A 22,042-nucleotide genomic window follows, 5' to 3' on the forward strand; every position below is an offset into this window, starting at 1 on the left:
CCTGATGCAGCTTAGGTTTAAAAGAAATGAAACATTAAGAGTGCCACTAGGCTATGGAAAATGAAAGAAAGCTTGACTAGACAGTACTTCAAGTTTTGGAAAGTATGATTAGATCACATCATCATTGCTTTCAGTAACTATGTTGTTGATACATATTTAGGTCCTCTAGAAATAATTTGAAATGTCACTCACATTAATTATAAGAAGAATGTATGTTGTGATATTGATCATATGATAATTATGGTCTAGCAAAGTGCATCTTAATACCTATTTTATTTTAATACAGTATATTTGATCTTATGTTGCACATTGCCTGGGGATATAACTTTTTTTTTTAAATGAACAAAGTACTGAGAGCATATATAACATTACTGCCAGCTGTTTTCAAATAAGAATTGGTATCTATTGTGGCTAAATTATAAATTGCCCCTTAATTAATTTCTCTTCCTTAGGTGGGCTTTAATTACTAGTTTAATGACTGGGTCCTTCTCTATAAAAAAAAGAAAAGCAAAACATAAAATAAAAATAAGGTAAGGAACCAATAGTTAAAGACCACATTGCACAGGGAACAGGTTAAAAAGAGGGCAAGTTATGATTCATCCACCGAAGATGCTAAACAAGAAGCAAACAGTGTGCAGCAGCTGCAAGAAGGAAGCTTTCCCTCAAAGTTACAGAGGCTCTTTTGTTGAATGGGACTTCCTAGTAAATATTATCTTGTACATGTCGATGGGAACTGGAGGCCAAAATAGTGTTTATATTAAATGCAGTATAGCAGCACTCATTTAATTCCAGCTAACTGCAAAAAGAAATGCTTCAGGAGCACTAAAGGGTCCTACTGTGGAAGGAGGCCACTGGAAATTACTTTTGTTTTTAGCACTTTACTTTCCCTAGTGATGCAATCTGGCTGAGAACCGTTCGCTTAGTTTGCAATAATGACTACAATTAAAAGACATGCCACTTCAAGTAATAGGAAATCAGCTAGCCCAAAGATGATTAAAGATAAAAAAAGAGGACCCTGCGCAGCAGGCTTCATAAATCAAGGTGCAGATATCTTATTTTAAAAAGTGTAATTTGTAACCTTAAAGGGGTATGCATTCTTTTCAGGTGAGGAAAGGAAATATGATTTTAAAATTTCAGTAACATTGAATATATGAAAAAACATATACTTACTGAATATGTATAAAATCAGTGAAGATACAACATACAAAGGTCCCGGGATAATTTCATGATTCTGTCAACTGTTTTGATAATCTGCCCAGCTCAGAACTTTTATGCAAAGGAAAAGGCAACTGCAACAATAAATTTGGTATCAAGACAGAATGGGTCTTGAACCATTAAACTAAGGCATGGCGTGTGAAGAGTCAGCCTGTGGACCACCATCCAGCTATGGTCCAAAGGAAACTGCAGGGAGACCAGCAATGAGGACTCTTTAGCCACATTGAGTCAAATGGTACTTCCATTCTGACTGTGGTGTCCTGGCTAGTCTGAGCAAGCAGTAGCAACTGGGAGAATGCCATTGCACACAGCGAAAACAGGATGCTGTACTAGATGGGCATTTAGCTTGATCCATAAGGACCCTTCTTAAGCTTCTCTCTCTTGGTTGCCAGAACAGTGGTGACTGGTGCCCAGAAGGCAGGGAGACCAAGTGGAGCCAGAGGCAATGACAGACAGGGCTGTTCCCTGATTGTTTGCAAGGAAGAAGGCAGGAAGGTGGAGGCTGGCTGAGGGCAGACTGAGGTTGGTGGGGCAGTTCTCCATTTGCCCTAATGGCCCAGCTTCTACTGTGCAGAAAGCCTGCTTTGTGTTCCTCTGCCCTCAACTACTCAAGACCAGAATCTGACCTGGTGTTCTTGGAGGCAGAAGGTCAGGCCTGGTTTCTCTTTTAGGAACAATAGTATTGTTGAGAAGACATCTTCATTAAAGAGAAGTCTCCAGCAGCCTTATCCCAAAGAAACCAAACCTGGGCAGGTGTCCTAGAATGTCTCCTCACTTGGAAAATTGGGGTGAGCATCTATGAAGCCTCTGAACGCCCCCACCCACAGTCCTTTTTGGTCATGAAGTGGTGAGAGCAGTTCCCTTTGTCTCCCTTGCAAGGTACAAAGAGCTGAGGGAGCAAGATCTTCCTTTATAGCTCTATGTGCTTCTCAAGGGTCAAATTAATTCTGCTGGATCTGATATGTAAACATATCCCTTGGGAAAGCAAAGGGTGTGCATGTGCTCTCTCTCTCTCTCTCTCTCTCTCTCTCTCTCTGTGTGTGTGTGTGTGTGTGTGTGTGTGATTTATGGGAGAAAGAGAGAAGTGGCCAGAGAAGATGGGGCCTACAGTAGTTGCTCAAGAAACAAAATATGCCCATGGGCCTAAAAACATTAGCAACCCCTAAACTAGATAGATGCTGAACTCACTCTCTCATTTCAATGGCAATGTATGCAAAAGCCACACAATGCCTTTAGATGGCAGCACTACACACAGGCTTCTCCTAGCTTAGATTGGCTCACCTTTGCCTTGTTGCATAGTACTCCTGGAAATAAACAACTTCCAACAAGCGTACAATGCACACACTGACATCCTATTTGGAATGCCTGATTGCTGCAATTTAAAACAAAACAATTCCCTTGGGCTTTTCACATTTAGAAGCAGATTTCATGGATATTTAACTCAATTTCAGAAGTATAATTGAACTAACAATCTGTTCTCTCAGACAGGATGTCCCCTGCCTGATATTATGCAGGCCTGGACAGAAGCCAAAGCAGATTTAAATTTACCTCAAAGAATGCCCGACTTTCTCCCCCTAAAAATTAGCTAAGTGTGTGTATGTGTGCAAACACTGTTTGTGGTTAGTTTGCCTCTCTGTAAGCACATCCTTATGCAAACAGAAACAAGACAGATATGCACAGGTGTCTTTTAGTCTGAAGCAAAACACAACCTACCACTGTTTTATAAAATCTGTTCATGGCTTACTTCACCAGGGAAAGGAACACAGATTCATTAGAAGCAATAGACAGCTCTCCTATGTCTTGCACTATCAGCCCTTTTGCATTTTTGTCATGATGAGCAGATAGACAGCATGCATGGCTAGATAGGAATGAATACCTGAATGCATCATTAGATCATCTCAATCCAGGTGAGTGCTAGACAACTGGGAGACAAGGAACATAGGCTGCTATCCTATATATCCTTTTTAGTTTGAAGGATGCATTCCTTTGTGGATCACCTTCCAAGTGGTGGACAGGGCCAGAGGAAAAAAGTGGATAGAGCAATGGTAGATGCAATACAGTAGGCCAGCGTTATTTAATCTATAAATAATATATTTGTATACTGCAATTTCATTTAAAAACATCAAAAGTGGTGTAGACGATTATATATATATATATATATATATATATATAACTATATCAAAATGTAAAACCCAGATAAGTAGCTAAGCATTAAAAATATATATATTACTTTCTCAATTGTTATCAATTGTTATTTTCATAAACCTGGCAGCATACAAACATTTTCAGCAAACGTCAATACAGAAGGTGCTGGCTGATCTCTCTTGGAAACGCATTCCACAGGACTTGGCTGGTGACACTGAAGGCTCTGTTTCTTGTTGACATCAGGTGAGCCTCACCAATTTGGGGTGACAACCAGCGATGACCCCACAAATGATCACATTTCTACACAAGTCCCTTAATATGCATTATTAGAGTTCGTGGACAAGTTCCAGCCAGGCAAAAATACTCCAGGAAGCTGTGAAGCACAGCCAGCAAGAGGCCTAACCTCGGGAGAGTCCCAAGGGCCAGACAGAAATCCTTGGAGAGCCACAACTGGAGACTGGGCCTAAGTTTCCCCACCCTTTGAATATAGGATAGCACTATGTTATGTCTCCTGTCTAGTACTTACATATACAGTCATACCTTGGGTTACGAATGCTGCGGGCTGCACATTTTTGGGTTGTGGACCGTGCCGAACCAGGAAGTACTAGGATGGGTTACTTCCGGCTTTCGGCGCTTGGACATGTGTAGAAGCGCAAAATGATGTCACACGCATGCACAGAAGCGCCGAATCGCATCATGCACGTGCGCAGACGTGGCACTACGGGTTGCGAACATGCCTCATGCACGGATCACGTTCGCAACCTGAGGTATGACTGCACACACATATATGGGACCAAGTCTCATTGAACTCAGTAAGCCTTCTGAGTTGGCGTGCAAGGGACTGGAGTGATAGCGTATGAGAGGAAAAAGGGAGGATTAGCAATTTTTATGCCAGGAAAAGATGGCAAATCCTTAAAAATGTAATTACTCTATATTCAGTTCTGTGCTTCTGCTTAATCCAGCAGATTCCACGAAGAGAGGTTTGACAGCAAGTTCAGGTGTTTTAAACCTCAGGTCTCTTAACGAATTTTGTATTAGGCTGCTGTGAAGCCTGGGCAGATCATTATTAATTATATTAGGGATTTGCCATGACAAAAATACCCGACCTGAGAGATGAAAGACAATTTCTGAACTATAAATGCAAAAGAAAAAGAAAGAAAAGCAGTTTGGTGTAGTGCCAAGAGCGCTGGGCTTTGGAGACCTGGGTTCAGATTTCTGCAAGCTAAATCTATTGTGTCTCCGTATTGTGTCTCAATATTGAGGCTATAGCAGTTGGCTTACAGATTCCGAGGGGCACAATGAAATGGTTTGAAAAATTTCGAGGGTGACAATAGGGCATTCCCCCCCCCAGCTGTAGCTCACCAGAGCTCAGCTACAGCACCTCTTAGGAGGGCACCATTGCCATCCTAAGGGAATAAGACAGAAGTTCATGGTGTGCTCTGGCACCTCTTTTTCTAGCAAAATACCACTGACAATAGTGATGGTAACAGAAATACAGTTAAACAACAACAACAACAAAACCCCATATAAACTGGTTTAGGAAGTGGTTGAGGGCAGGACAGGAATGAGGCTCTGGCTATTCATCCTGAGCCCAATGAAGCTAATGAATACCTTAGACTTTAGCAATTGATTTAAAATAAGAACCAGCTCAAACTTTTTGTGAAATTCAAGAATCAGTGGTGCTTATATTGTTTTGTTAAGATTTTTTTTGGGGGGGGCATTATGGGTTTGTTTTGTTTTTATTATGTACTTTGTGTTTGTATTTTTATGCTGTGAACTTAGGGTGGCCATATATTGAAGAGGGAAAAAAGAAGACAACCCGAGCTGCTGCCAGCCTGAGCTGGGGAAAGAGGGGTGCATGGAGCTGCCACCGCCACACCCGTGCACCTCTTTCCCCAGCTTGGGCTGGCAGCAGCCATGGCGTGCAGAGCAGCCCAAGCACAAAAAACCCGGACATTTTCTTTACAATGTAAAAATCTGCCCAGATAGGCATGTTGGTCCCCTAAAGAGGACACGTCTGGGGTTTTTTCCGGATGTATGGCAGGCCTATGTGAACTGCCCTGACATTTTTGAATGAAGGGTGGTATACAAATTTAGTAAATAAATAAATAAATAAATATAAGTTAGTGAGAATAAAAATTTAAAAACCTGACTTTATCAAACCAGGAGACTCAAGGTCCATTTTGTTATTGGCACTGGATGGAAGCAAAAATCTAAAATTGCTTAGCCTGAATCCTGCAGCCAGGTTAGGCAAAATTGCGATTGTTTGGGTCCAACAAAGGAGATAGGTTCCTGCTTGCTTGCACACCAGGCAGACGCTGCATGAAGACTGCATTGGATTTCAAGCTTTGCCTGATACAAGTTATATAACCTTCTAATATGGCTTTAGCAAATCATATTAAATATAGCAGGATATCAGCAGAAAGCTTTGACCATAAATATTTTGATTTGAGGAGTGTGGGAGATGTAGCTCTTTGTAAATCACCGGGTGGCTCTGCAGAATGAAAGGAATTCCTGCAGAGAACCTTGAACAGAATATTCATCACAGCTTAGAAGAAAGACATCATAATAAACACAAGGCAGGAGAAATACCTCTTTCTTTCTCTTCAAAAGGCAACATTATTAGAAAGGCAATGCATCAAGGAAAGGCTTTCTCCCCATTCAGCACTGACTGGGGGTGGGAACACATCCTGCTATTAAAATATGACATTTTTTGTGCAGTTGTTTTTGTGAAGTGTCTGGACTATTAGTGACGAAGGATTGCTCAGCTCTTAAGGTAAGGCTGGCTGAGGCTAAATTTGCATTTGACTGGGGCAGCTGCATCCTATTCTCCCTTCCAGAAAAAAAGCAATGCTTTCCATGCCTTATTGCAGGGAAAGAGCACCACAGAGATGAAACAGCCTTCCTTTGATCCAATAGGTTTTTCAAATGACAGTAATGCACTAAATGGACGCGGGTGGCGGTGTGGGTTAAACCACAGAGCCTAGGACTTGCCGATCAGAAGGTCGCCGGTTCGAATGCCCGCGACAGGGTGAGCTCCCATTGCTCAGTCCCTGCTCCTGCCAACCTAGCAGTTCAAAAGCATGTCAAAGTGCAAGTAGATAAATAGGTACTGCTCCGGTGGGAAGGTAAACGGCGTTTCCGTGCGCTGCTCTGGTTCACCAGAAGCGGCTTAGTCATGCTGGCCACATGACCCGGAAGCTGTATGCCGGCTCCCTTGGCCAGTAAAGTGAGATGAGCACCGCAACCCCAGAGTTGGTCACGACTGGACCTAATGGTCAGGGGTCTCTTTACCTTTAATGCACTAGAACGTCAGAGCTTCTTATCCGTGCTTTTTATTAATTTCATAAAAAGTAATTCAGGTTTCCCCAGAGGTTTGTAGGAACACCTGAGTTTATAAAACACTTGCAATGCTGTAAAAATAAAATAAAATAAAATGCATGCACCTTGAAAGTCTTAAACATCTATCTGTTTAAGCAAAAACTTAAGCTTTGACCTGACCTAAACTTTCAAAGCAGCTCTATCAGTCTTTGGTGGTGCTCGTCCATATTTCAGTTTATATGTGCTATTTCCCCACACACAGAATCATGTTTCCAAAACAAGAAATAAACACATTTTTCAGTGGGTATCTGAAGTGCAGCAGCTTCCTGTATTATTAAAACTAAATTAATCCTGCTGATGAGCCTACGTGCTACTCTGACAGATTGCCCCAAGTGCAGCAAATGCTGGCTGCCGTAATTGGGAGCCTGTAGTATTTAGAAATTTGTTTCACTGCTGCTCCTGTCATGATGGCAATTTATTATTATTATTTATCATCCGGAGTGAAGAGTATAACCCATATCCTTATTCTTGTAAAATAGCTAATTATTATTTGCATCTTACAGATACAAGGAACCAAGTGCCAAGAGATATTCCTGTGCATCACTCTGATTTCAGAATTGCACCTAGAGGGGAAGGATTGAAAGCTCAGCCCTATACTGTACTCTGCAGCACAGAGACACCAGGGCATACTGGCCCTTCACCATGAGCCCTAGGGTAGGTTACTACAATTCTAAACAGACAAATTACAATGAGAGTGTCCAAATGGGTGTGTCTGTGTCGAAGGCCAGGATAAAGAGGTGCATCTTCAGGTTCATCCAGACTGTATGTTTGTCCTTCTGCTTCCCACTGGGAAACTGCATGAGCCCCCAATCTTTACTGCTGAATGGACACAAATGCCAATCAGGTTTTCCACAGATTGGCATTTGCTCCAATTCAGCGCTAAAGAGTGGGTTTTCCTGGGGAAAATGGAAGGGTAAACAGGAAGTCTCTTGAGCCCATGCCTAGAAAACCGCTTGGAGCCATGCTTTCTACAAACAGGACAAATCCTTTGGCATACAACAAAAACTACATAATGAAGGTGCCAGATCCCCACCACCACCTTTGGAGAGGGAATTCTGCAACTTGGGGGCTACTCCAGAGAATGGCTTCTTGAAGTCTTGCCACCCCTCAAACCTAGAGGGCAGTAGAACTACCAAGAGTGTCACCTCTCTCCATCTTAACACCTGAGAAGTGTCTGAAGGGACGGAGATGGTCTTTCAAATATTTGGGGCCTAAGTTGTTTAGGGCTGTAAACATTAATGTGAGCATCTTGAATTGGATCTGAAAATGAACAAGCAATCAATGCAGGTGTTTTAAAACAGGGGCAATGTGAATTCTAATTCTAATCGGAAGCCCAGCCAATAATCTTGGACCAGTTTGAGGTATCAGAGTAGTCCTCAAGGGCAGTCTGATTTACATTACATTTCAGTCTGGCAGTCACAAGAGTACAGTGGCCAAGTCATCTCTGTCCAAAGGTGAACCAGCTGCTGAACCGGGTGAGAGGTGTATTTTTGCTTGCATCTCTGTATGCATGAAAAAATGCTAAGGAATATCACTTATTTGAAGGCTAAGCCTTTATTCCTATGTGCACATTTGCAAAATGAAGTGGGACTCGTTTAAACATGTAGGGATTTGAGAGCAATTGAAGTGGCATGTTTCATGTGTCCTGAACTTTTCAGAAGCAGGTGATAGCTAGTGGTCAGAACACTATGAAATTCATCCTTCTTTGGTTGACAGAATCATAAATATTCATAGTCTGAGAACTGTTGCCCTTCGGGCAACAATTCAACTACTGTTGTTATGTATAGAATCCAGCACACCATTAGCACATTGTTAGTAGTAAATAACACTCAATATGCCAGCAAATTTGGAAAACTCAGCAGTGGCCAGAGGATTGGAGAAGATCCGTCTACATCCCAATCCCAAAGAAGGGCAGTGCCAAAGAATGCTCCAACTACCGCACAATTGCACTCATTTTACACGCTAGCAAGGTTATGCTTAAAATTCTACAAGGCAGGCTTAAGCAGTATGTAGACCGAGAACTCCCAGAAGTGCAAGCTGGGACAGTTCCTGTCTTCCTTACAATCTAAGAGGCACAAAAGGAAAAGTGATTGGGAGGAGGAAGAAAGCAAACTCAGGTGCTGTTTCTCAGTCCCAAATATCTTATATTATTTTTAACACAGAGGATGAAGCAAGCCTCCTTTAGTTGTCCCTTCTGGTCCCCTCTTTGTCCTGTACCAGCCCACGTGCTCTCCTGACACTGTGAGTTTCTGCAGCTTATCTGGCTGGGCAGAACAGCTGGAAGTTTGAGGCTGCATGAACACACCTCTGGAACCAATTCAGCCAGTGTCTATGTGCCCTAACCTCATCACTGTCCCATCCTATCCCTGGCCAGGTAAGTGGCAGTAATGCCAACAATGGGAGAAAGGCTCTACCCAACCACATGGTACTGCCCTTGCCATGATGTTCTTCTCTCTTGGAAACTGGAGGAGCAGTCTCCCAGTGGTCCTTTGTCCCCTGGCTGATGGTAAAGGACAGTGTGTGCAGCACATCTGTTTGAGTAGTGTACAAGTATATCATTGGGCACGGATGCTGCCTTCTCTATAGGACCACTCTTAGTACAGTACATCTGATTGTGGATACATTGCAGGAAAGCAACTCAAAATTGTTTGGTAAAGCTACTAGTGCTGCATTTTCATTTTAAATTAGTACAGTTGAATATGTAACCACCAGTGTGATGCTGTTTGCTTATTACTCATATAATTCTTTAATGAAACTCAAGCTTTCCTCATAATGCTTATTGGGATTTTCTTCCAGCAAGGTTGTTGGCAAGGTCAGACCACTTGCAGTATATTTCTCCTGTTATATTAAATTCATGATGGCTGTCTTTTTAGGGTTTTTTGTGTTTTAATGAAGTTATTAAAATAGAAGTTCTTGCATAATTCATGAGAATTCACATCTCTTTAAAAGTTCTGCCTCTATAAACAATTTTTTGCCTTGTTCTGTAAGCCTTTTTGAATGTGAATAGTGTGTTTAAAATAGATTTCTAATTGCAGAAAACTGTAGTTTCACTTCAAATGCAACAAAATTTCTTCACTCAGGAGAGCTTTCTTTGCTGTGCAGATAAGAAAGGGCGCAAAAAAAAATCACCTTTCCCTGACAAAATTAATAGAAGAAATAATAGGAAGTTTAAGTCCTCTTGGAATCTATATAGTCACTCTTCAAGACATGGGAAGAGTAGGGCAGGTCTCTGGGAAAGTCAGAGCAAGTCCTCAAAGGATCAGGAAGGATGACAGATAGATCTGGACTATAATGAAGTTGTAATTTGAGAAGATCCACAAGAGGATGAAGTTTCCAATTTCCACAATATATCTTTTAACTGGGTTGAAGAAATGGCTGTTCCTATCTCTGACCAGCTATCATCATGTGGCACATGGAGGACATAAATGATGCCTGTTTCCTAGAGGTCATGATTTGAGATCCTATGACATTCCTATGGTCCTATGGAATCTTAGCACATATTTAGTTACACATGAATATTTAGAACAAATGTTTGCTATTTCCTACTCTTTCTGTAGCTGGCTGCTCTAGCAAACTCACTTCATCTTTCATATCAGACATAATGCACATTGACTGTTGGATTACATTAGCTAACTGGGTCCAGATGTTTAGGTTAATTAAAGATTAAACAGGTAATAATTAAAATTATTTATTTCCAAAGGGACACTTTTGCTTGTAGAGGTAATTTCACCGGCACTAGTAAATAGCTGTTTTCATCATTCAAGAAGCTAAGGTTGATTGGTTTTTCCTTTCAAGACAGGTCTATTTGGGTTTCTGCCTGATGTAATAATTAAATGAAAGATGTAAGATCTGAGCATTTCATGCTAAAATGGGTCAATCTGGACCTGTTGCAAAGACTCTAATGAACATAATGACTGGTCTGTTGTCAACACCAGGTGAGTGCTATATAATATTAAATATCTATACTTTGAGTTTAGTTAGTTATTAAGAAGAAAAAACAAGATGAGCTGCAGTTTTTCCAACAATGACACCTAAACTGCGAGAATATCTAGACTTGGAGGTTTACAGAAAATATAACCTTCAAGTAATAAGAAGAAATCAGTAAGTCCAGCAGAACTGGGCTTGTAGCATTTTAAATGGCCTTTTGGCCAAGTCATCAAAAATACAGAGATGGAATTATTCCCCATGGCTTCTTAGTTGTTGTTGCAACAACTTAGAAGAACAAGGACTATCCAGCATAGACTGACTGTGTTGTAATACAGCTCACCCCAAGCTGGCACCCTCCATATGTTTAGAACTGCAGCTTCCATGAAAACCAGCAAGAACAGGCTGTTCAAATTTCCTAGCAATATTGTCTATTTTTGTGAACTACGGGATGTTTGTGTGGCAAACCAACCTGCCATGAACTTTGGTTTTGTACAATAAACAAGTCATGAATATAATCATATTTGCAAAATATGCGGCTTAAAAAACTGCTTTAATGTGATTCTCATCCAGAGATTTTTTTTAAATCAATTGTTGTCAGTTGTTTATTGCCCATTTTTAAATATTTCACAAATGATGATTCCAATGGGGTACCTTGGGCAATATGGGGAAAGATAGGCTCTCAATACTGACCAGGCAACATCTTCCAAGAAATCCCGGCTAAAACGTTAACAACTCAAAATATTATATTAATCAGACTCTGTTCTAAGAAGGAATAAAAACTTGAGATTAGCTACAGCATGTGCTCAAGTGAAGCTCATTACATCTGCCTTTGTTTTCAGAACAGAGGGTATTTCAGGTCCAACCCTACGTTACATTCAGCATATAAAGATGCAACGATCTTCGCAATCAGGAAGGGTTTTCTATGGAGATGTAGTCAGAACGGTTAGGGATTGTGTACTCATCTGCTGTGCTGACACTACCCAGTACAGTGGTCCCTCGGGTTAAGTACTTAATTCGTTCCGGAGGTCCGTTCTTAACCTGAAACTGTTCTTAACCTGAAGCACCACTTTAGCTAATGGGGCTTCCTGCTGCTGCCGGAGCACGATTTCTGTTCTCATCCTGAAGCAAAGTTCTTAACCCGAAGTACTATTTCTGGGTTAACGGAGTCTTTAACCTGAAGCGTATGTAACCTGAAGCATGTATAACCCGAGGTACCACTGTACTTGGAAATAGGAGTTGAACACAGCGGTGGAGCATATGCCTGCACTGCCCTGGGCGGGGCGAGCTCCCGAGGGGGGCGGGACAGAGAGGGTGCCCACCCATGCCCAGGATGGGCTGTTGTGGTGATATCGCCCCTTTAAGACTGGTTTATGAGAATGGGTTAAAACCTCTGAAATAATGAGCTTGCATACCGCTGTATAGTGTTAAGGCTTCAAGGCTGGTGTCACAAGGTAATTGGGTAGAAGAGGTGAATGCCCATGGTCTAAGTTCTCATAAAACCTGTATTGGTGGGAGCTCTTGGCAGGCAGCCAGCCAAGCTGAAGTTAGCGTCTATTTGGGCTTTTGACAACATCTTGTTCTGTTGCTCAACCTACTGAGATTTAAGGGTGTTTATGTTCATTAGCTTTTTGAATTATGGTGCTGGAGGAGACTCTTGAGAGTCCCATGGACTGCAAGAAGATCAAACCTATCCATTCATAAGGAAATCAGCCCTGAGTGCTCACTGGAAGGACAGATCCTGAAGCTGAAACTCCAATACTTTGGCCACCTCATGAGAAGAGAAGACTCCCTGGAAAAGACCCTGATGTTGGGAAAGATGGAGGGCACAAGGAGAAGGGGACGACAGAGGACGAGATGGTTGGATAGTGTTCTCGAAGCTACCAGCATGATTTTGACCAAACTGCGGGAGGCAGTGGAAGACAGAAGAGCCTGGCGTGCTCTGGTCCATGGGGTCATGAAGAGTCGGACATGACTAAACAACAACAACAACATGTTCATTAGCTGGATATGTTAGTGTTTGTTGTTTTCTTACCTTCTGAGCTATTTTAATCTGTGTAATTATTTGGAGTTTCTCACTCTTGTAGAGTTCTGTTTTAGTAAAGTCTGTGCATTATTTTATGAAAATTGGTCTAGTCTGAGTTCCTGAACCCTTTAATTTTGACCACACTTTTCAGAGCAAGTGTCATCCACCACAGCTGTTCATAGATATTCAAGAGGATTATGGTCATTTGATAAGGCAGCTCAATTTCCAACCATACTTTCACAGTCTCATATTTTCCCATTATTTTTCCTTTTAATGAGGAACTTTTCAAACATTCCACCTCCTCTACATGCATAAACAGCATTTTGCATTCCCCCCACTCAATAATGGGCTCCTCTGGTGACAGTAAGTGTTGCCAATTGTGTGGGAAACTGAATCCCCCACCTCCACACTGATGTACAATGTTTTCTGCTGGAAAAGTGAAAAGCAATTTTGGTTTCAAGGGGAAAGAGGAAAAAATAGCAGTGGGAGAAGAATTATTGGGCTGATGACAAATTCTGCCATTCTTACTTCCACCCACCAAGTAATATGAATATTTCAGAGATTGCAGTTGCCTCAGGTGTATCTACTCAGATGACCTCCGAATTGGACTTTTTCAGACAAAGTTTGTGATCTCTGAAAAGATACTGATGTGCAGCTGGGGGTAAGGATAGCTTTGAAAAGCAACTCAGGGGTACAACTAGGGAAGGCGGTAGATATGAAGTGAGTCCTTTTGTTCTAATATCCAAACTGGTAACTTGTGCATCTGCCATACAATGACATATGTTTCTTTTAAAAAGCACAGAGGATGTGCAAGTTCCCACTTGTGAAGCATGAAAAAGAGAGACAAACTCACATGCTTCCAATATCCCCTGATCCTGTGTCACATCTGAAAGCATCCTTAGGCACTTACCTGGAGAATTACAAATGTTTGGCTGGTGCTTCTGCTTCAGCAACTAATGGAAGGAATTCCTCCTTTCCAATTATACCGTGGTCACTTTCTGCTAGGTCACTTTGGGATAACAGGGGACTTGATTAAAGGAGGAGGCAAGGAAGAGTTTAATTGGTAGCACACAGGGCAGTTTAATTGGAGACCACAGGAAAGGAGTCCAATAGACCGGGAGCTACACGCATTTCCAGAATCTCACCAAAAATGCATCTAAAAATTGTTTTCTCCATATGTATATATACTCCCACGTTAGTACAAAGAGAACCTGAAACTCCACAGCAAGCCACAGAAACACCGAATGTCTCAAATACACTAGCACTATTCAATGCTAGTTCTCCCTATATATAAAAAGAGATAGATAGATGAATATGCCCAGCTGTGGAAAGTGCAAGTGATTTCTGAGCATATACTGTACACCTCTGCCATCCAAGCATGAGATATGCAAATTACCCCTTACCATGTTAATTCTATGTGAGTTAAGTTTCCCGTGTTATATTTCTGCACATGAAGCAAATGTCAAGTGTACCTGTTAAGTACACAGTGCCTGAAACATGGGGAAATGATTCTCGCTTTAGATTCTGGATCTTCCAGAGATTCAGCTTCTGCTTGGACAATATTATGTTGTCTGAAAAAAGCTATGTACTCGTTCAGCAAAAGAAAAGATAGCTGTGCTTTTTTTCATTTCTACAACCCTGGGTTTATCACAGAAATGACTCTCAAGAATTTATTTGCACTGTTTATAATTGCTGACAACAAGTCATTATAAATAGTAAGTTGTGATAGGGATAGGTGAGGGAATAGGTAATAAAGGCACACAAGTGTCCTGCATAGCCACCAATTTTCAAAACCACGGTATGGATGCAGCTCCTGGTTTTACTGACACCACTTCCAGACTGTCAGCATGTTGTGGGTAAGATTCATTCGCGTACTGGAAAATCAAGTCGTCGAGTTTAGTGGATCCGATGCTGTTGTGCAACAAACCTGCTTCAGAAGAGCTTGGACTTGATGCAGCATCATATGACCTCCCCACAAACAAATCAGGATGAATGCTCAACAAACGTGTCACCTGGAAGTCATCTCAATGTAAATGTAATGCCTGCATATGAGCAACCATCTTCATTTTTTAATGGTGAGAAACTGTTACTGGACAGCAATGCTAGCACAGCCGCTGTGGTATGCTTCCTGCCATCAGCTTACCTGATAAGCCGCCCACGTCCATCTTCTTCAGGTTCTTTGCTTCTAAGATGACAACAGTCAGCTTGCCAGCAGTAGGCACATAGCGGAGAGAGAAGCAGATGTCACCTAGTTTCTCTTGCTGTAAGAAGGAGCAAAGAGAACTGTCATTTATATACCCTTTTAAAAAGTTTACGCCAGGAACATTGTTTTAAACCACAGCTTTTAATATTCAGTTTCAACTACTTCTTGTCAAGCTATTTAACAGCCAGAGAAAGGAGCCCAAGATTTTACTTGCTAAGAAATAGCAAGGAGCCAATTTATACATTACCTTTTGCCTGCTTATGAAAAATATGGAATGACTCACATATGCAAGCAACCTCAGCCCCCTAGAATGTAACATATGAATTGGCTCCAGTAACAAAGTTCTGTGCTGAAGTTTGACACCAGGCCTTTCACAGGTATCTTTTAACTCAATGGACACAATGCTGAGGACATTCGGTCCTATTAACGAGGAGATTGAATTCTTTAACCTAAGACTGGATCCCATAAATTGTGATGGCACACAGGCTTGCTAATGTTCAGGCCATTTGCATATTTTTTCATTTAGCTCAATAATATCATGGTGTGTGTGGTTTTTTTTAAGCCATACATTAGTATTTGACATTCCTAACTAGTTTTTCTTCATCCACTTTTCAATCATTTTAAATAGTTAGGCTCCTTTAGAGCTGCAGACAGTCTTGATGAAGGGTGGTATAGAAATTTAATAAATAACATAAAAATATTTAAAAATCCTACAGACATCACGGGGGGGGGGGACACACACAATAACAAATAAGGGTGGTTCCTTCACCCTTGGACTGACCCCAAAGAAACAATCCCTTTTGGTGTCTCCCCTTTGGGAATGGTCCACAAGTGCAGTTTTCTCCTTTTCTAGGAGCACTAATTGAAGCCAGGTGTTGCTTCTATTGCTGAATTGTAGACTGGATTTTGCTGCAGGTGGAAAGTTACCTCCTCAGCTGGTGAAGGCAGCTAGGAGCCAAAGGTTTGGTGGCAACCAACCTGGTCAACATTACAGCATGCACACATACAAATTCCATGGCAATTTCTTGCAGAAAAGGACAGATGTTAGCCTTCAAAATGGCAGGAGGTGATACGATGCATTTCAAATTTGTACTTTCCCAAATTGTGCCTGTAATGTTAGCTCACAGTTTGCTGCTGAAAATTATTAGATAGCCCTTCAGCACAGATACTGGATTAGCTGTGGGGTGTGAGAGCAATCTGAACACTATTAGTTTTGCTGTCAGAAAAACAACGGACTGTGCTCATTCTCATAATGCATTGTGATAAAACAGACTATTTGCAAGAAGCATTTTGCTTTTCATATATTAAGCAGGCAGCACATGTATTTCTGGAAGAGACACAATGGTATCTACATGATGTCATCAATGGTTGGAAGTGCTTAGTTTTGTTCAGAACTCAATGTTTCACAGAAGACCCTATAGCTACAATCAGTGGTGCTGCACTGCTAAAGGCCTTCCTAAAAATAGTGTAGCTCCGTAGCATATAGAAAAGTTGAGCTGCAATTACAAATTACAGAAGCTTTGTATCAAATGCAAAGATGAATATAGCCAAGCTTGAAGATACAAGGAGAATGTAAGCAGAGGAACACATGCTGTTCAGCAATGTTCATTAAGAATATTAGGCTGGCTGTCTTCTAAGATCTATGCATAATGCTAACTGGAGATTCAGGCTTCGCTAAACACTCTAATTAGGCATTTCAGGCTTCCCAGATCTTATTTGACAGGCAGCTCTCCTTATGGTGTTCAGTTTAATTCCACAGTTATTTTGAGGGATATGATAATAAACTTTGAAGAAAGCCTTCCATTCGCAGGAAAGATTATCAAAATCAAGGAGCCTGTGTAAACATAAATGCCCCCAATTTCTTAACCATAGTTAAGGGTTTACAAGCTGGTTACACATATGCACCCTCAAATAGCACCTTCCTTCTGCCATGCCATTTTCACCACACACCCAAATAACAATAATAACAATAATAACAATAATAACAATAATAACCTAATAATAATAATACCTAATAATAATAATTGTACCCCAACCATTGGACTGGGTTGCCCCAGCCACTCTGGGTAGCTTTTAACACATATAAAAACATAATAAAATGTCAAGTTTCAAAACTTTCCTGATACAGGGCTGCCTTCATGTGTCTTCTGAAGGTTATATAATTACTTATCTCCTTGACATTTAATGGGAGGGTGTTTCACAGGGTGGGTGCCACTACCGAGAAGGCCCTCTGCCTGGTTCCCTGTAGCTTCACTTCTCACAGTGAGGGAACTGCCAGAAGGCCCTAAGGTGATACCTTAGTTTTACTTCAACACTGATCTTAATCTTAATAACAATTAATAGTACTAGCCAGATTTCGCTATGAAGCAGGATTTGGTTATTAAGTCAACCTTGGTTCACGGTAACCAGGTTAAGATTATCAGCTGAAATGAGCAATCTTTTGGCAGTCATAATGATAATGCATATCCTTTAGGGTACCTCCGGCACCCCACACTCCCATAGTAATTCTATCTGCTTTCCTTAGTTATGGCATTCTAATATCCGTCATCTGGGCAACCATTTTACTGTCTTGCGTACAGCATCCTTTAGGGCACAATTCCAACCCAGTATCTGGAGCACTCAATGTACGTTTCACTCAATTCTACTGTATTTTATCAGCTAGCTTCAAAAAAGGTCTGAGTTCACACTACAAAGCACCAGTAAGCTATCTGCAGGCCACAGCTTGCAACCCTTTTCAAGTCAAAGGCAAAGCTCCCATGCTCTTTGAAAAGCCCACACATACTGAAGTACACAATATCTATCATCTATTGATCCATCCATCCATCCATCCATTGATAGATAAGCAGATACTAGTAGAAACCTGTCCTACGTCTTCCACAAATACATCCAGAATTTCAAAGATGTTCCTTTGGGATGCGTTTATATCTTCCAATTTTGAGTGCTAGCATGTGACATGCTGTACTTAAAAAGAAAAGAAAAGAAAACCCTAGCTAGAGGTGTAGTTTTGTAAGATAATTGCAAATCCCTGCCAGGCTAAGAGGTACAGTGAAGTGCCTCTGCTGAGGTGATTATCTCACAGAGGTGCTTTATTGTCATTAGGTTTAGCTTTCAACTTTTTAATGTATAAATAATTAATTTCAGCCATTGCTCTGATCATTGGATGGAAACTTTTGGCTAGCGTTAGAGCCGTCCAACTGTGAGGTTCGTAGAGGTTAACCTCTTCTCTCCGAGCGTTCAGTTGCCAATCAGAAGGCTCCTTCTGCTCAAGCAGCTTGATAATTTCCTTACGCACAACGCTGCCATCACTGAACAGAACCAAAATGAGTTCAAAGCTTTAATCGGCAGCATAAGCACCATTTTCTGCTTTACAATAAAGGATAATTTAAAGCATCACTGAGCCAGAAACTGTCCTGCTCAAAAAAAGCGAAAAAGGCTCCAAGCGGCTTAACTTGAAATAAAAAACAAAAAAAACCTCACTTCCTAGTGATGTGCGTCCTAGTGATGTATTGAGCAAAGCTTAATGAAAAGAGGTTGATATCTTGCAGTATTCGACTATCTCTAGGAAATGTACACTTGAATATTCTATATGCTTTGACAAAACAAAACAAAATGTGACTATGATGATGAAGAAGAGTGCAATCCTTCGGTCCCTGGGAGGGGATAAGTTTTTTTCTGGGTGTCCCTCTTGATTGGTGGAGAGCGAGAAAGGTCTATGGGAAGTGGAGGAGTTCTGTCCACAGAGGCAAGCACAAAATATGGACTGAGGAATGTTTTGGATCCCAAAGAACCAAGCCCTGCCCATTTCCTTCATGGCATGCCCCTGTACCTGAGGGGGGGGGAAGCAGAAATACCCTCCCCCCCGAAAAATGAGGGGGGAAATGGAGAAACACCCACTCATACACACACACCTTTCACCATGTTGGCGATTGTCCCTCACCCACACGCTTTGGATTGCTGTGTTAAATACCGCATTTTTCCTTCTATAACACGCAGATTTTTTCTTCTAAAAAGGAAGGGGAAATGTCTGTGCGTGTTATAGAGCGAATGTGTGGTCCCTGGAGCCGAAAAATCATGCAAAAATCAAATCGCGGCGCTGCACGCTGCACGGAGAAGCGAAACCTGAAAAGAGGAAGCGGCTGCTTTCCTGCATTCTGCCTCAGGGTCTTACTGCCCACCCTCCTCTGTTTCATTGCTGTGTTTGCTGAAACGGAACAAAGAGCAGGGAAAGCCCCTCCCCTCCAGGCAAGCTCCGGTGCTGCTGCGGGAGAGGGAGAGAGAGGGGGGAAGGGAGAGAGAGAGGGGGGAGGGGGAGGGAGAGAGAGAGGGGGGAGGGGGAGAGAGAGAGAGAGAGAGAGAGAGAGAGAGAGAGAGAGATATGGCTGGCTTGGGTGGGGGGAAACTTTTGCCTTTCTTTCCTCCCTCCCGTTAAATCCATCTCCTGCATTCTTAGCCAGCTGCTTCTCTGCACACCCCTCTAATGCCCCTTCTTTGTTTTTCCTTCGCTCCCCACTTAAAATGTGGTTACAAAGCATGGATCCTCAGGATCTTTGCATTGGGTCACCCCAAATTCACCATCAGATCACATAGCATGTCCATGGCTACAGCCTGCACCAAAAAAATCACGCACCCACTGTTGCCTGGGGCTGCAATGGTGCAAAAATGTGGTTAAAAAGCATGGATCCACAGGGATTCTCAGGATCCTTGCATTGGGTCACCCCAAATTCACCATCAGATCACATAGCATGTCCATGGCTACAGCCTGCACCAAAAAAATCACGCACCCACTGTTGCCTGGGGCTGCAATGGTGCAAAAATGTGGTTACAAAGCATGGATCCACAGGGATTCTCAGGATCTTTGCATTGGGTCACCCCAAATTCACCATCAGATCACATAGCATGCCCATGGCTACAGCCTGCCCCCCCCAAATCACGCACCCACTGTTGCCTGGGGCTGCAATGGTGCAAAAATGTGGTTAAAAAGCATGGATCCACAGGGATTCTCAGGATTTTGGCATTGGGTCACCCCAAATTCACCATCAGATCACATAGCATGTCCATGGCTACAGCCTGCCCCCCCCCAAATCACGCACCCACTGTTGCCTGGGGCTGCAATGGTGCAAAAATGTGGTTAAAAAGCATGGATCCACAGGAATTCTCAGGATTTTTGCATTGGGTCAGCCCAAATTCACCATCAGATCACATGTCTGTGGCCACAGCATGAAGCACAAAAATGATACATCCACTGTTTCATTCAGAATGTTTTTTCCCTTGTTTTCCTCCTCTAAAAACGATGTGCGTGTTATGGTCAGGTGCGTGTTATAGAGCGAAAAATACGGTACTTTTGTTGTTAAAAAACGACTTCTGTTTTGGGAGAATGAGAGGAGCATGTCCCCAAATAGTAAGTTTCCTTATATAGTTTCACAAACTATATTTATTATTGAAGAGTCTAGAAGAAGCCCTCCCTTGGGCTTTAAACTTTGGCATACTTACCTAAGTGTAAGGATGGGTGGGAAGAATGCCATTCAGTCCACATTTTAATGTGAAAACACCTAATATGGATTTTCCGAACCGATACAGAAACTGAAATGCAGCTTACTTTTGAAGTTCACACTAAAAATCCCCCCTATGCAATTCTCTAGCCAAAGCAATTGCACAAAAATGTGCGTATTAGAGAGAATTGAAAACAAAATGCATGTATATGTGAAAATAACGTACAACTGCTTGCAAAAATTGTATATAAAGCAAAATTACAGACAAAATGGAGACATGCATGAAAATGGTTATGGCTATGAGGAATTTTGATAGTAATAATAATTGCAAATGGATGTGGAAAGGGGGCAAAACAAAGTTAAATAAAGAGACTGAGACTCACAGGTGCATGCATCTCTATCTGGGAGTAAGTGCCAATGAAAACAATGACACTTCTGAGTAGGCATGTATGGAATTGCACTGTCCTTACCTAGATTCATACTACTAACAGGTCTGAAAATGACCCAAAGGAGTTGTTATAGTTTGTATTATACACAGCATCTGTCTGGTCTAACAAGCAGAAAATCGAACTAATTGGTAATAATGGATAAAGCAGCTGCTATGGTTGCTGCTAAAGTTTGTTGTATAGTAGGCAGACTACAGGAGGCAGGCACATGCAGTTGTGCTACTTCTTAATGGTTTTTGAAAATAATTATCCTTGCTTGGATAGCTGTACTGGAACTAGAAACTAAAAGGGTAAGATTGAACAGGTTTGACTTTGTATAATTTGTTTTGCTCTTCGTATACATTTTTATAATTCCAAGGATTTGTCTTTTCATTTCTTGTGCAGGCAGTGCTTTTTCGGGGGAGGGGGGGGGACATGTAGCCCTAAACATTTTGTGAATGTTTGTACTTTTGTCCATTTACTGTATTTATTTTTCCCAATTTGAACTATAAAATGGTGATTTTCTTGTCAAAATGAGAGTAGCCTCATTTTGAAGAAAAATGAGAAAAGAAAAAAAAACACTGTGTGAAGGAATTAAATATCTTGCATTTGAACAAGTTTTATACCTACTCTAGTTACAAAGCTTTTATACTGAAACCAATGGTAAAGTGACAAGGTTTATAACATTTTTTTTAAAGATCTCTCTCTCTCTCTCTCTCTCTCTCTCTCTCTTTTACACACACACACACACACACACACACACACACACACAGAAAATAGGAGTTGCATTCTCAACATTTATAGTATGTATGGATTTTTTAAAAAAATTGTAAAACCTACAATTGAGTGTTTTATCTTAACTCAGTTTTTCTGGAGTTGCACTCTGTTAGAGAATGGAACCTTTTTTCTTTCTTTCTATGGTTATAGACCATAAAACAACAGCCAACGTTTTACTAAAATGGACCTGAACATTCTATTTCTACCAACTTTAATGAAAGTAATCATAAACAGATGAACAGATGGAATTTTGGTTCCAATAAAGACCTGCTATTAAATCTGATCATTTTTGGAAATGTGGGTAGTCAAGAGCAGGTTTCAGGCACTGATGGAGAGATGATAAGATAATGCCTAGGTTCTGGAGACAACCAACAAAGATAATTTAGGATACCCATTCCCTACGGATCACGTCAGAAATAAATCTTGATTATTGGGGGAGATTGTCAGAAAAAGAGAT

General features: G+C 41.4%; 1 protein-coding gene across 4 annotated transcripts in view; it reads right to left on the reverse strand.

Annotated features, from left to right (window-relative positions):
- The window catches only part of SYT1 (synaptotagmin 1), a 326,137-nt gene that overhangs the window by 38,324 nt on the left and 265,771 nt on the right, over nucleotides 1-22,042 (reverse strand). For all 4 annotated transcript variants that reach the window (XM_083699415.1, XM_083699412.1, XM_083699414.1 and 1 more), the window contains exon 8: nucleotides 14,835-14,952. In XM_083699415.1, the coding sequence (XP_083555541.1) occupies nucleotides 14,835-14,952 (118 nt within the window). The remainder of the gene's footprint in view (nucleotides 1-14,834; nucleotides 14,953-22,042) is intronic.

The sequence above is a fragment of the Podarcis gaigeae genome (genome assembly GCF_964106915.1).
Source record: "Podarcis gaigeae genome assembly, chromosome: 10".
NCBI classification, from domain to species: domain Eukaryota; kingdom Metazoa; phylum Chordata; class Lepidosauria; order Squamata; family Lacertidae; genus Podarcis; species Podarcis gaigeae.